This window comes from Drosophila albomicans, chromosome 2R (genome assembly GCF_009650485.2).
Source record: "Drosophila albomicans strain 15112-1751.03 chromosome 2R, ASM965048v2, whole genome shotgun sequence".
Taxonomy (NCBI): domain Eukaryota; kingdom Metazoa; phylum Arthropoda; class Insecta; order Diptera; family Drosophilidae; genus Drosophila; species Drosophila albomicans.
The window spans coordinates 4,737,248-4,754,008 of record NC_047631.2 but is presented as its reverse complement, the minus strand read 5'-3'; the positions used below and the strand labels follow the sequence as shown (position 1 = coordinate 4,754,008).

The following is a 16,761-nucleotide window of genomic DNA, read 5'->3' as shown; positions in this document are numbered from 1 at the left end:
ATATTTCCATTCTTTTTATACATTCTCATACTTCTCGCCTTGAACGGCGCCCTCAAGAGAGGGATGGCCATTGTTTGAGGGCGTTCTATCGCCGCACTGTCCTGAAACTTATTGATAAATGATTGTGAAGGATTTTTATTGGCTTTACTGTCAAAAGGCTTGTCTCCAGCTTGGCTCTCTGGAATTGATGGCATGGACAAACCCTCCTGGTTAACTGAGATAGTGGAATCCATAGCTGGCTGTTGTGTCGGATGGTTGTGTGGACCAGCCCCAGTACTCTGATGATGCCAACCCTGTCTTCAGCTTATCAACAGTTTAGCGGCTTTTGTGTCTGACAGGTGAATAAAAGCAGCTGTCAACACTCTTTTTTACATTCACCGGTGTGCTGTTCTCTGCTGTACTGTACTGTGTGTGTTGAAACTTCATTAATATTGATATATAGCATTTTGATGTTGTTTATGCTGTTCATATAATATATATGTAGCAAGCTTTCATTTTTGGAAGCCACTCATTGAACTTTCAAAAAACACTGCGATTTATATCATAGGACTCTTAACTGAAGAATTAAGAGTTCAAAGACTTTCTCGTAATATTTTGAGATAATTAAGCAACAATATAGAAAAAGCAGAACCAAATTGTGTGAAAACTTAAATCTCATAAACCAATTCAATGGCTCCATAAGCTTCAGATAGCCACCAAGCATGTGTGAGGAGTTATGCTTGAAAAGAGATATAAACGATGATTCAGTTTTGGTTTTAAATCTGCACTTTACTGTTAAATTTATTGATACACTCTGCTCGCAATAAAAATTGATGGCAAAAACACATTTGCAGTCAGAAAGATGGGCACAGGGTGTCAGCTATAATTTTTCATTTCATTGTTTTGTTTTATTTTGTTATTTTCCACGTTTTTGTTCAGTATTCATTTGGCGTCGTGGGAAAATTCGCGAATGCAATGGATAAACCTTCGAAAAGCCAAAGTTATAGAAGGCAACGGGCACAAAATTCTTTCTCTCTTACACAAGAAAAATTCGTGAAAATAGCAGACGGAACTGGAAACGGATTTTTTTTTATATTTATTTCGCGAAAAAAATGCGAGCGCACTAACAGTAAGTGGATGACCAAGAAGCGAAAAAGAGAGTCGGAGAGCGGGGCAGCAGCAACATGACATCTAAAAACTGCAATAAAACCAAACAGACGGAAATGAAAGCAGAAAAATAATGTCCCAACCTAAAAAGGAAAGTGAAAAGTTTTTCAACACGAAAAAGTCAAAAATTATAAGCAAAACGCAGACACAAAAAAGAAAGAGAGTGTTGTTGATTTTATTTTTATTGACATAATTTATATGCGTGCAGCAGCCGAGCAGCTATCCGCATCCTTGGCCGGACAATATTGCGTATACGTAACGCACATAAGGTACAACATACACAAGACATTTGGAGCACTTTTAGAGTACTTAAGTGACATAGTCTTGGACTTTCTTTTTCTTTGACTGCCAATAGAGGCGTTTAATGCCAAGCCAATCAAACGAGCAAAGAAATAGAGAGTAGGAGAAAGCAAATAGAAAGAAAGAGAAGCGAAGCGAAAAAAAAGAGCAAAGTTTTGGCCGAATGCAAATCATTTTTAAATGCTAACAAATTTCGGCCAATTTATTTTACGCTCCTTCGAAATAAATTACAACAAAGCCGCAGCGCATGAAAAAGTTATGAATAATGTTTAAAAATAAAATGAAGCTCCCAACGAAATGGCAAATAAATCAATCTTACGCCACACCAGTAACCGAAGCAGGCGTAAAAGTCACTGAAGCTGGCTGGGTGGGAGGCAGACGACGGTAGTTGAAGTACAATGTACTTGTAAGAGCAGCGGCAAAACTTACTGCCCCATGCAGTAAGAGAAAATCAATATAATATTCTATAAGTACGTGAAAGTCTTGCTAGCTGGGTCAACTGTTACACTTTCTTTTTGGTACTACACAGCAGCAGCAGCAACAGCTACAATAGTTAAAGCTTAAGCCCCAACACGGAATTTTTTTTAACCCCCAATCACTGGGCTTAACATATTTATGCTTTTTCTGCTCACTTTTCAGCAGATATTTTTTTTACAATATATTCGTGTGCTCTTTAGGGTTTAAAGTTTGCTTTTGCCTCGTGGCTATCTGCCTCTGACTAATCATTTACAATTCAACATTTTTTTCCAAGCTCATGAATTATGTTTCCATGTTTTGCTTTTTCACTTCCTTTCCATTTGTGTGGAAGCGCTTCAAGTCGATGTCGACAGTAAGAAATACGCTAATAGCTTCTTATAACATATAACAGCAATGGGGGGAAATCAAGCAAACATTATAGTATTTATTTCATTTTCGTTTTTCCCCTTTATAATACTTTTCTTCTTTATTATTATTAGACCTGTTTTGATATATGGTATTCATATAAATGAGTTTACAATACAAGGTGTATTATTATAGATTATTATAGCTATTCCATGCATTGCAATATGGCCTTGTATGAAATTAGCAAAATAATCTGTAATCACGAAATTACAATAGTGAAAAGCCACACAAAGCACACGAGTCTTTCAATCTCTTCACTCTCGACCGTCGACTAGGCGAGTTAACTGCTTTGACATTAAGTATCTATAAGTGTGTATGAGTACACATTCGCATAAGTGTGCGTGATTGCATTGAAAACCAGTTGAGAGGCTGATGCACAAGGGGCGTATACTTGATTTGTATATCTACATATATGTAAATCGACTGTGGCAACTGAACCAACATATATTTAATTATGTGCCTTGTTCAGCTGTCAGGTCCATACACTTAGAATATTCAGTCATTTGCAATATGGATGTACATATGTTATGTATGCAACAATGAATTTCATGGCAGAATTTCAAAATATATTACATGTAGCTAAAATATTTGGATTGCATTTGATCAATTTTTGTCATCATTAAATTTTGTGATGAATATTTACCAGTCTCAAATTGCTAGATTCAGAATATCACATATCCAACTGGTTGAATATTTTCAGGACATCAGTCGATGTCAACGGTAATATCAACAAACTCATGAGCGTCAGACAGATTCTCATTCATTTTTAATGTATGTTGAATTACACATGCATTTCACATGACAATTGGACTACTAGTTTGTTTGAATTCACAGCCAGTTCGCTGGCTTTTTGTATCCCTTAGTTAAAGTCAACCCAAAAGCATAGACTTTAACTAAATTTGAAAAAACTTTCGTGAGGTAAATTGTAAAGCTCATAAAGTCTTGAGAAATATATGCGAATGTCTTGTTGCTTGGTTTGCAGTTAATCACTAATGTTAAGATTTAGATAGCTAATTAGCGCAAATGTCGAATGATTGCAGCAGGTTTAACATCTATTTTTTTATTCATTACAAGCTTTTACTAATACATATAATTTAATTTGACATTTATATTAAGTACTAGTCTTATTAGATAATTAATTAAGGAACTATAGTAATAAAATAGGCGCGATATTCAAGGAATGAAGGGATAACTATAGTTCAATATATTCCACCAAGCAAAAAATAAGAATGAGTTATTACTAACACCCGATTGTAAATGTATATTCATGTACGAGTATGAATGTATGTATTCTGAATCAGCATCAACAGACGAGTAAATCAATCCATGTTCATCTTGTTAATGTACTGTAGAATTTTGAGAACAACTAAAACCCATAGTTTGTTGGTGTGTTGGATGCTGTTGTATTTATTTTGGTTGCCTTGTATTATATTTTTATTTTTGTATCAGTTTGACTAATATTACCAAAGTACTTTGTTTTAATATAGCATAGGACAATTGTACGAAAGGTAGAACATTAAATACCCAATGTGCAGTCTACTAAATTTAATTTATTAAATCTTTTTAAATATGTATTGTACTATAATAATTTGGTCTAAGTGCGGGAGTCTCTTACAGTCTGCGGTTGACCTATTTTCCACCTCTTGGCTAAATTTAATAAAAGTACTTACCAATTGTCATGTAGAGAATGCCGCCGATAAGTAACTGTGCCAATTGTGGCCGGTAGTGCGGTGCGGTGTGCACCTTCGCTGTTCTGTCTATTCGCATTTTTGATCGATTTTTCCACAAGCGCATGCTGCGCTTCCTCAGAGCGATAAATGTTCACCTACGCAGAAATAATGCGAGTCTCAGCACTTTCACTGGTATCTCGATGCACCACCAGGGGGAGCGGCAGCTGCCGCGCCGCAGATATGTAAACGCATTTAACACCACCCTAATATCGTGTTTTTCTCCCTTCTTTGTTTTCTTTGCTGAAAGTGAACAACGCCTTTACGTGATGTCACTGGGGCACATGTGACGTATACGCAACGCAACGCTATAAATGCGAGGTGCGATATATTTGGTTTGTTTTTAATCTCGATTTCTGCAAGCGTTTGCAATTTTACTATCCGTTGCTTCTTTAGATAACAACTTTTCGGGGCAAATAAAATATATGGAGTTCTTCTGTGTTGCAATAATCGTCGATTTATGTGGGACGGTTTTGGTTTTTATTGCCAATTTTATCGCGAAATGTTTTCACACTGGATTTTTGCATATTCAATCGTTTGATTTAACTATCTATCGAGTTATTTAAGTTTGAGTAGATGATGCATTTGCTTGTTTGTTTTGCTTAGCTCTTCATGTATTTTTATGAGCTTTCCTCTTGTTTCGTCATAAACAACCTTTGGCTATTTGCCATGCTTCTAGTCTCTGGTCCAGTCCCTTGGCCCGCTCTCTTGTACTTTCCTCGATTCACTTGAGTTGTGTTTTCCCTGAGCCACTCAGCAGTTAAAACAACAACGCCAACATCTGTCAGTTGTGTGCAGTAAGTTTCGGGTTTGATTTTATCCCTTGGATTCGATGTTGTTGATGTTGTTACTGTTGTTGTCTTCGTATTGGTTTTTGGTGCGAACTTCTCTTATTTGTGTTGTGGGTCAGGCACATTTATCTGGAATGAAACAAAAGGCAATCACGATTTTTAATGCTCCGTTAATAGACAATCGATTTATATTCGACTACTAAATGCCAACTGATTCCCTCTTCTTTGTTATCCCTTCACTATTACTTTTGGGCGTTTTCTACTATGTTTGTGTGTGTTTCTCTGATTGTGTCTGTGTGTGTTTGTATGTTTGTGTGCGCGTAATCAGCTTCCATGCATGTGCCAGGATGCCATTGTTATTGTAGATAATTGCTTTTACTGCTTTCGTGTTTAGTTTTGCGCTCAATTAATTATCTCAAGTTACGCCATTTGCGGACTTAGTGCCCCCAATTGGCCCAGCCACATGCCACTCCTATTGCCACTACACCAGTGTCCTTGCCAATGCAATTTGTATTCAATACCACAGTCCATAGTATCAGCAAAATGCATTCCTATCCCCGTATCTTGCCATCTAATTAAACATGAATACTATTTGTAATGTTGATCACAGTTGAATCAGACACAATTGAATTAGACGACACATTGTATATACGCAGTCTTATACGTGAATTACGTATGCGTATTGAGACATAGCACAAGACTTCATTTGAACACAGAACATAACCTTTAAGGCTTTAAAAAATAAAATTTTTTTGTTTATTAAAAATTGTTTATTTTTATTTGTATTTTCTCGTACATTTTTACTAACAACTACATTAGTATTCAAACCATAAGAGCATTTACCTAATTGCGCAGTGGTAAAATTGATTAGCAAGTGAGTGATTTATCGCTGATCGGATATATGATCATGATTAAAGTTATCCATCTTTATTACAGTAATGCTAATGAATGTTTTACAAGTTATTTGAGTTAAAAAAAATCAATTAAGAAAGCTACCATCCACTGCGCCAAAGCTACCAACCCGTCACCTATAGGGTAGAATGGTATCATAATTTTGTGCCTGCAGAAAATGTATGTAACAAACGGAAAAAGGCATATCCGACCATATAAAGTATATACATATATTCTTCATCAGCTACAGCAGTCAACAGCCTAGACATCAGTCTGTCTTCCCCCATGTTCCGCCCTATGAACACCTATATTACAGAAACTATAAGAGATAAAGATATACTTTTTTTTCGAAAGTACTTTACACGCAGAAGAAGTTTGTCTCAAGTTTGCCACGTCCACTTCCACTATTACAATTGTACAAAAAATGGAATGGTAAGTATATTTTTTAAGCTAGGTTCGCGACTTTCGGTACCTAAAATAATAACTGCGGAGTTTATTAATCCTAATTTAGTCACGAAAAATTGTAAAAATTATTAAAGAAAAACTTTATATGGACAAAAACATTTATGGACTTACAATGTGGTATATTTTGAACTCTATGGTATATTTTAAATGTAGTACTATGTCAATATACCAAATATAGCCCTTGGTATATTTTAGAATTTTTATTGTAAATTTTAAAAATAATACCCTATTATTTTGTATTTATTCAAAATATGTAGCGGGTATCTCACAGTCGAGTACACTCGACTCTAACTTCCTTACTTGTTTTATAAATGCAGTATCTTAAAGTATACCATATTACATATATACTCTTAAAAAGAGTAGTTTGTCCTTTTGATTTTACAATAATGTAGTGAAAATATATATATGTATGTACGTAACATATGTATGCCTGGTCAGGATATTTATCTTCGAATCGTGAACGTGCTTGGGGAAAGCTTTCTTACTTGATTTTTGTTAACTTCACTGGGTGATATTTTTCAGTATTTCTGTTCATTTTACTATAACTCTGCCAACAACAGCTGTTGACCAACTGTAGTTGACGTTACTTTCGTCGATCCATTTGTCCGACGGTCTACTATTTGTGTATGTCTGTATGTCGAGAGCGAATGCTCTTTGAGTAGCTGACGATTTTTGCTATTTTTGTATGCTTTTTGCTGCTGAGAGCCAAAAAAAGACAAACACAATTTCATCTTTATAATTTTCCACACGTTACTGGCAACTCATCTGCATACACACACACACGCACACACACACATAGACACTGTCGCACGCATGACACAAGTAGGTTTGTGAGTGCAGCGCAGCAGCAGAATGTCAGCGAAAGTGAAAGGCGCAAAGTTGAGATAGAGAGCGGAGTGAAGAGTGCTAAGAGGACAGCACTCCCAGGCGCAGTACCAAATGGCAGTAGCATACCATATCAGTAGTAGTTACAGTACCCATGCACGTAACTATTCCCCTTCTCCATCTATTTCCCTTCTCCAGCTGTGTGGAGGATGTGCCACGCCTTGAATGTAGGCCACTGACAAAATGTTGACTTTAATGTTGCTGTCGCTTAAAATTTATGCAGCTGACGGTCACAGCTCGTCCCGGCTGTCAGGCTTGTCAGTCTTTCAGTCTGTCATTCCAGTCGAGAGGGAAAGCGACAGAGGGCTGGAAGTGGGGTGGGATGGGGTGGAATGGAAATGGCGACGTCATCCATTCTACTTCATGGAAGGGGCAACGACAAGTAGGCGAGCTGGCGATGCTCGAGGAGGCGGCAGGAGGCAGTCAAGCGTGCATTTTCACGAAAATTTGAAGCACCAACCACATCTGAAGATTTATGCGGGTCGCTTAATAACTCACACACACACACACACACTCAGATACATATTACCCAAAGGATATCCAGAGGCACTCACAAATATTCACCCACACACGCATATGCGTGTATGAAGATGAACGTAATTAAAAAGTTTGTCTAAACAATTCTCTAATTAAATATTATTTGCCGGTCGCCCACACATTGAGCTGTTGAGCTTCCATGGAATAGTCGAAACAGTTTCATGAGTTCCGGAATGTGGGGTTTACGGTTAGAATATTAATGACCTGACATTTGGCTCGATGAAATTTTCGAGCTGCACAACTTTCTGCCAAATGCCACAAATGTTGCTCAATTTGGTTATGCTTTCCTTCGCCTTCTCCTCTTCAGACTCATTCATCTCGTCTCTCTCGCTCTTCTTCCACGTGTCATTGGTTTTCCTTTTCCTTTTCCTTTTGCTCGGTAAAACGAAATACCATCAAAACAAGCAGTTTCATTACCCACCACAGTTTTCCATAATAGCTTAATGACTAAACCACCAAGTACATAGTTGAGCTACCAAATTGAGCAGCTCTTACTTATTCCAGTTGAAACAACATCGTGTAGAACTCTCTCTCGCTCTTTTTATCTATCTCTTACTCCTTTACAGTCTCTATTTTGTAGTTTGTGAATTGAAAAGTAGCAATGTATTATCGGCGAATACGAATGCAAAAACCCTTTGAACAAAAAAGTTACATCCACAAACTTATTAGTCACAGGTTTTTTTTTTTGCTTTTATAAAATCAAATTAAAAAAATAGAATTATAAAGTTTAAAGTTGGGGGTTATCGCTAGATATAATCGAATTATATTAATGAAATGTTATTAAATAATTTATTTTTATTTAGGAATTTACCAAAGTTACTCGGAGCCATTTAGGTTAATTGAGGTTTGTAATTAAACATTGTCTATTGCCATTAGGTCGATTAATAAATAATGGGCTTGACCAAAATTTAAGTGAAATTTTAATAATCATAAAGTTATAATTGAATTTCTAATCAAGTTTGACAGCTGACTAAATTGATTTTCCACTTCTATCCAACCGACAATGAAAAGGCATAATAAAATACAATACGATAAAGAGAATTCTTAATTAAATGCACATTTAGTGTAAATGTAATTTGTTTAATCGAATCAAGTACAAGCAACAATTCAGGAGTGAAGTGAATAATTCCTTGATTTTATACAATTTTGCAAACAATATTGAAAGTTGTTTACTCAATTTCAACAACTGACTGTGTTCACAGACTTATAAACTGCAATCGAAAAATCACATTGCTGTTGCTGCTTTTTTTGCTGCTGTTATTATTGTTGTTCTCGTAACAAACTATATCATTCTTTCAGAAGAAGCTGTTTTTTTTTTGTGCTGTTGCTGTTGCTCAACGCTTTTCCCAGGTCTCTTGGGAAATTTATCTAAATGTTGTTTCAAAACTTCAACTCTGGCTGTGTGTATGTGTGTGTGTGTGTGCAACCCGAGGGGGAGCTGTATATAGAGGAAGAACTCTGCATGAATCCATTTTTCGCACTCACTCAGAATCTGTTTTTGCAGCGTATATTGGCTATGGCTTGTACCACAGGGTTTTACCCTGCTGCTGCTGCTGCTCGCACCCAATTTGCTATAGTGGCAGAACACGCAGCGCAGTTGACACAACTAAAGACATTACACAACAGATTACGTGTACAGGGCCGTAGTTAACCAAGAGTCTGTAAGAGGGTATGTGTTTGTGTGTGTGTGTGTGAGTAGCTATTAAACTCTACCACTCTCACGCACAAACTGCCTCAGCAGATTTACAACAACAAATTTTTATGTTTTCGCTGAGAGTTAGAGGGGGGCAAAAGTGGGTGTGGCAGCCAAAGCAGTGTGAGTGAGCGTTGACGGCCCAAAAATCCGAATAGACCCATCGACTAACCACCCCGTTGCCCTACAACGAGCCCGAGCCAGAGCCCCATGTCCTGACCTTCGACTGAATTAATGTTTGTCCCCTCCTTCCTTCTCCCTCCTCCGTCCTCGTTCACAGACGCACCATGTGACCAAACCGTATCCACAGCAGCAACAGCAGCAGAAGAAACTTGTTTTGACAGCGCCACGAGATGCGTATAGTATCTTCGCATCTAGGAGTATAAAGACACATCTACATACACACGAGAATGTATATATTTGATGGTAAATGTGGACATGTGTTGGCACGACTGACCATTCGCAAACTAGAATTTTGTTCAAACTTTATTCTTGGGCATCCTCGCTCCAACCCGCTTCTCTCTGCCTTCATCTCTCTTGGCACGTGCAACTGTCCGATGAGACGACGACATCAACGAGAAGACAACAATGTGCAGAAGACACTTCTCCTCCTCCTCCACCTCCTTCATCTAACATCCTTTTTGTTCAATCTGTCCGACTGACCAACTATCTGTATTTCACTATGTCTTTCATCACGTTGTGTTGCTTCTTTTAAAGGCTTCTTCTATTCCAGACTCTCATTGTACTGTTCCAAATTATCAAATAAAAAATTCAAAGATAAAAGTTTTCCTTTATATATGAGTTCATATTCTTTCAGATTTTAAAGTAAATTGCACATTTTCTTTAATGTCTCAAGTGCGCTGCAGCGCGATCAATGCTATCAGGAAACGGGAAAAATACTTTAACCAACTCAAGTTGTTTATGTGGGAACAAATGCTTTTCTCATAATCCATATGACTGAACTCAGGTCACAGACAGCTGAACCCTGGTCACGTTTTCGAAACCTTTGCAGCACACATATTTATTTTCGTACGCACACACTTGCATGGCGTATAGGAATGACCAATATAAATGCAATACATTCTTTTGTAGTTAAGCGAAAATATGTCTGAGGCGGCCACAAGAGAACAGGAGAGGGAAAGAGAAATGCTGGAATGTATACAACTGGGATAGAAAACGTAAAGTCTATAAAAGAAAATATTGCTCCATTGACTCCACAAACCAGTTGCCTGCCAACGTTCACAATCTCACGAACAATAGCAAAGCAAGCTGACAGCAGAGCAACAGAACAGTAAAAGCAAACAGTGCAAAGTCTAGTACAAAAAACTCAGGTTGAGATACATATATTTTTAAGACAGTTTGTGGTTTGTTTGCTGTCTGTGACCAAAGTGGTCCGCCAGCTAAAGATGCTGCTTTCTTAGACAACGATTACCCAAATGAAGTGCAATCAACAGATATACAGATACTATGCTATCGACATAATTTTCCAAAATTATTCTTGTGACCATTCAAACGAATGTTGCCTTGCTGGGCACTTATGCCGATGTTAGAAACAATAATAGATACGGGTATCTATGGGTTTGTTAGAAACAAATAATAAATGACTGTGTGGGGTATCATAAGGTGAAGTTGTTAAAGTTCCTGTCACTCGCATAACTCACAGGATGTACAGACGTGAATGTGCATCTGCTAATAAATTGCCAGTACTTAATCATCTCAGGTGGCTGTAGCTAACAAAGTTTGACTTTAGTACTGAGCATATTCTTTATTTGCTGTGTGTGTTGTGCACAATATCAGTGTTATCCATTTATTTGACAACCCTACTCGTGATGAATATGAAATATTAGCTTCAGCTTAATAAAAACATATTTTTTATGTGCACCGCCAACACATAGAAATTACGTATACGCAAGTTGTGCCAGACACCTTTGAAGTGTTGGAATACAATTTAGTTTTAGTTACGAAATGCATAGTGTAGTTCGACTGACTCCGCAGTGCCTCAATTAAATAACCAATTAACACTACCGGTGTCTGTGCTACAATGTATTCATGTTTTTATAGAACAGAACAGTATTATAGTGCCAACAGAAAATATATTCTGTCTGCCTTAATGTGCACCTAGGTCTGAGAAATTAGAAGAGCTAAAGCCAACAGAATTTTACGACCACACTTGATACTGTTGGTCGTAGATTAAGTATGCTTTATAAAGGTTGTTATAAACAAGTAAGAAAACTACAGTAGAGCGTGCTCGACTGTCAAATATCCGTTACCATTTTAATTCTTAAAATATACCAATTTAATATTCTGGAAAAATACTAAATTATATCAAAATATTATTACATTCAAAATACACAATAATATTGATTGTCATAATATCTATTGTCAACCAGAAGTAGAAAAGACCTGACAGCAGCCGTCCTATGTTGTATAAAATTATTTCTTAAATGACTTCTACAATTTTCATTGGACTAATCAATTAAGAATTGTAGGAATCATAAAAACTATTTTATGAATGTGTACTACAAATCGTGTCTCTATAATCATATTACTCTTGCTATTCGATAAATTTTTGAAGTCGTTCGTTTTCTGAAGACACAGTTAAAATACCCTTCTATCCTATGCGTTACAGGTATAAAAATTAAATTCAAAGTAGTTTTAAACCTATAAAATAGGTTATTTAGAAATGTTTGCTTGTAAAGGAAGCAATTTAAAAGAGACAATAATAGATGCATCAGTCATATAAGTGTTTTATATTTTTAAATAATTGGAAGTTGGAGTCTCACAGTTGAACTCTCTCACCTGCAGTTTTCCCATTTGTTTTAGAACCTACTTCGGCTATCTATTTAAGTGCACCATAACTGCAATGTATATTCTGAAAATTGTAATAAATACTTGTATTTTTCAATTTAAAATTCCAACTTTAATTTAAGTGCCTTTTTGCATGCAGACAAGTCATACACAAACACATTCAGCTTATTGCATGCATCTGGGTGTAACTTTACTGTTTGCTCAAGTAGATGCAACTTAAGCTTTATTTGTGTGCTTAGCACAACAGACACAAGAACAACAACAACAATAGCAGCAACAGTGGCAACAATGGGGCAATATCATATGCAAATAGGCTTGGCAAAGCTGCAACCAACAATTGCAGCGGTAATTCGAGTAACAACGGCAACGGCAACGGCAACAGCAATTGCAATGCAGTGAGGCAGCTTTGTGCGCTGATGCTGCAAATTTTCACATTAATAAATCTTTTGTTTGCTAATAAATTTCTAAATAGCTTCACTCAGTGTTTATTTATGTGTTTATTTGCTGGATTTGCCAAGCCTCTCTCTTTCCCTCTCTTCATCTGTAAATGAATAAGCACTCACATCAGTTAAATTTAACAAGTTTCAACAACATTTTACACACATTTTGAGTTATGCATTAAATTTTTCTTTTATCCTGTAAATAGTCTTTAACATAATGTCTACAGTTTTTCCAATGTTGCTATACTATAAAATACTCTTTCATAAATTATTAGAAATAAAGCGCTTGAAATAGATTATTTTATAATATTGCGTAATTCTTTAACTTTAAGACAAAAATAGTTTAATCTAATAACGAATTTAATAATATATTTGTAAAATATATTAACATTCATTAATTTTTCTATTTGATTTATTCTACAAATCAATTTACAGAAATACTCATGACCTATAGCAAATTTATTTATTATACTTTTATATCCGTTCTCGTAGGATGGAAACCTTAAGCCTTTGGGTCAGTAAGAATATATGTATGTAGTAGGTGAAAGGATCCATAAAATGTATATATTTTTGTTGTTGTGGGTGTGTCTGCCTCTCCGCCTGTCTGTCCGTCTGTCCGCATGAGCACTTACATACAGTGTATCATATCGATATACGAAATATAGCTGTTTAAATATTTTAATATTTTTCGACGTTTTAATTTATATTATTTGAAGAATAGTGCCGCATTGTTTTGCTTTATTGTACTCCAGCACACTTGACTGTAGCTGTCTTACTTATTACTTAAAAAAATTAATACAAGTCAATTTGCTATCGATAAAATGTCATTAACATTTATTTATATACATAAGTAGTACACATGTATGTATGTGCACTCGTCCTGAGCGAATTCTAAATTGGTATTTGCATATTTTATGGTAACCAACTGATTGTGCTGAAAATAAAAGTTTAGCCTTTCACACGTCTCGCGTTGTGGGTCTTCTTCGGGCCACATTGTCAACTCTTTGCACGAATTATTAAACCATTTTCCCACGAGTGTCAACACTTTTCAACGGCGGTCGTCCATTGGGACAAGCGGCAGCTAGCCGGACAGCGGGCGGAGAGGGGCGACCGCAATGAGCACTTTAATATTTAAGACTGCTTGAAAAATGCAAAAGGACAACAAACAAAACAACGAGACAAAAGGCCCACAAAACGGCACACAAAAGACTAAAGACAAAAGACGAAGCTGAAGCGCAGCCCAGTTAACAGTGTTATGTAAAATATGATGAGGGATTCGAATGTTCTTGCCAAGATGAAAGGAGTGCGAGAAGAGAAGAGGAGAACGAGAAGGAAACTCCGCCTAATGGTGAGAAGCGACGCCAAGCGGATTTGGAAAGCGTCATAAAAGTTAAAGACAGGCAAACAGGCCGGAAGGTCGCTCAACTGTGTCAATGGCTAAGTCTGCGTATGTGCGTGTCTGCGTGTGTGAGCGTGTATTTGCATATATGTCTGTGTGTGTGTGTGTGTGTATTTTTGGGCTCGTTCGCTGGATAACTGCTAACGGGGGCAGACAGCTTCATTAAGATAAACCAATGGCTGCTAAATTGTTAACATTAAGCATACATAATGAATTAAAGGCAGCTGCGTAGTCAAACTTTAAGTTACTTTCACACACACAAACGCACACACACACACACACATACACACACAACATCCTTGTTCACTTCATTCCATGTACATTTCACCTTAACCTCAGCAGAGCCACCACCACCAGCATCAGCAGATTATGCAGTCTAAGTTAGTCAACCGCCTTCGCCCCCTTCTCTCTTGATCCCAACTGACGCATACATTCTGAGCTGAGCCATGTTGTTGCCTATTTGATGGTCGGTAGGCCTGGGTCTAGGGCCTGAGACTGAGGCTGAGGCCGCTGTTTAGTCATTCGTTTCGCTTGTTAACAGTCCAGGACATTGAGAGGTAGAGGGAGAGAAACAGAGAGAGAACGGCTTCTGGAACGGAAAGCACTTCTAGGGTCTCAACCACCTTCGCGTCAAGGTTGAACTGCGGCTGCTCTGAAGCTGCCTTCGCTTCTTAGCCATATCCTCCAACCGAATGACTGGCAGATTCCGAATGCCTTTGTTCTTGTTGTTCGCACTGTGTGCTCGGTGTTTAGCAGGCTTCTGTATTAATAATTTAGCAGCAAGTTGCGATTACTCGACGCTCGGCGGCATTTCACATAATTCACTTTCATTTGTAAGTCCTTTCCTTGTGCTTGTCTTCCACCAGACACCTCTATAAAATATCTTATTCTCATGCTCTACAGGCGCACAATTAATTTTGAGTTGGCTTGCGGTTTGATATTTATTGATATGCAATCGAAACACAGCCACAGGGAAATTATAAACGAAATTTTAGTAACCTGTTTCTGTAATTCTGAACTTGCAAGTATCCTTTAATTAGACTACTCCGTCGAGTATAAAAGGAAATTCAACAAGTAATAGACGAATTACAAAGTAATTCCTTCTCTTTAGAATTCTAAAATCTCTTTAAATCTCAAAAGAAATCTCAAACTGAGTCCGATTAACCTTATATCTATTTACGAATTTACTTGCGATAGTTGTGCCTTTAAATAGATTTCAACATTCACTCAGACATCAAACAATTTTGTTAAATTCTTCGGCAGCTGTTGTTGTGTATTATGAGTGTGTGTGTTTGTGTGTATTTTATCGCATGTTCATTTTCAGTTTGTTACAATTTCGTCTTCACTTGGGCCAGAAGCCCTGGAGGTCATGTTCTTGGGGTTTTCGCTTTCACTTTGTCGCTGCTCAGACAATTTCAGTGACCTGCCCTGACAGCATTGCCTTGCCCTGTTCTGCCCTGCCCTGCCCTGCTCTGCTCCACTCCACTTCACTCACTCTGCTGTCTCTTTGCTCTCTTTTGGACAGTGTTTACTGTTGACTTTTTACATAATTTTGCCGCATGGCTGACTGTGTCCTCCTTTGCGGCTGGGCCAAGACAATTTTTGCCAAGCATTCTTTAGCTTTATGTCTCGCTCTTGTGTGTGCCCGTGTATCCTGTGCAATACATTGACATTGGCAGGCAAACGCCAGGCTGGCAGGAAGGCAGGGAATGTGCTTTGTGGTAAGAGCTGCTTGTAATTTACTTAAAACCATTCAAATGGTAAAATATATACAATGCAAACAGCATTCGCTATCGTCTCGGTATGTGGGCAAAGAAGCTTTAAATTATGTTATCAGATCGGTTTTGCTGTCAGGCTTCCAAGAATCCTGTGGCCAGTTTGACATAAATCTGTCGACATTTCGGGCTGCTCAGTTCACAAACTATATTTTGCTTCACTTAAAACCGGCATTAAATGAGCATATTTCCTGCATTCTCTCTAATGCACTCTGGATGCCACAGGCCGAGGATTAGCTTTCCGTTCCACAGATATTTAATCAAATTGAAATGTTTAGAAAGTCGTGTGTTGTATGTCGTGTGCGCCCAGCGCCCTGCGTCCTTCGTCCTGCGTCTTGCGTAGCTCATACGCCACGTTGCCGTCCGCATGAGCAGAAACTTGGCTGGGTCACGCCCTACCCAACCCAACAATATCCGACCGCCCACTTGTGCTTAAGACTTTAACTCACAGGAAATCCCGTGCACGCTTCGTTCCAGTCGCAATGATTTCGACTGATTGCCTCGATTGTTTTCGATTTACTTGGCTTCACATCGAGGGTTGGAGGGATTACGTTTGCGATTAGAGTGCACGGAGAGTGGGGCGCGGCCAATAGATAGACAAAGTGCTTCTAATTTATATTAATTGGAGTGCTCTCAAAGTTGACACTTTGCAAACACTTCAAATCCAACCGATGGTCAGAAAGTTGTCCTATAATTGGCGCCATTTAAATATCAGCGATATTTAAAATTCCGACTGAAATTGTCTTTAAGTTGAGATTCAAAAGCGAACCTTTATTAAATAAAAAATAAAATTCTTTCATTTCACCGTCGGGACAACGAGGCCAACAATGGTTCAGTTGGCGCTGGGAGGTTGCTTGGGGCGCCATTAAATATTGACGCGCCCAAAGAGGTCCAAAGGCCACAAAAGAACTTCTAATGGCGACATTGTTGCCATCGTCGCTTTACCACTCTAATGCCGCTTTATGTGCTTTATTAAGCCCAAAGTCGAGACATCCACAATACGAGAAGGAGGTGGAGTAAGT

General features: G+C 37.8%; 1 protein-coding gene across 1 annotated transcript in view; it reads right to left on the bottom strand.

The window, feature by feature from the left end:
• The window catches only part of LOC117573830 (hemicentin-2), a 74,475-nt gene that overhangs the window by 35,244 nt on the left and 22,470 nt on the right, over window positions 1-16,761 (bottom strand). Inside the window, exon 2 of the mRNA XM_034257260.2 lies at window positions 3,999-4,975. Within this exon, the coding sequence (XP_034113151.2) occupies window positions 3,999-4,122 (124 nt within the window). The 5' untranslated portion in view covers window positions 4,123-4,975. The remainder of the gene's footprint in view (window positions 1-3,998; window positions 4,976-16,761) is intronic.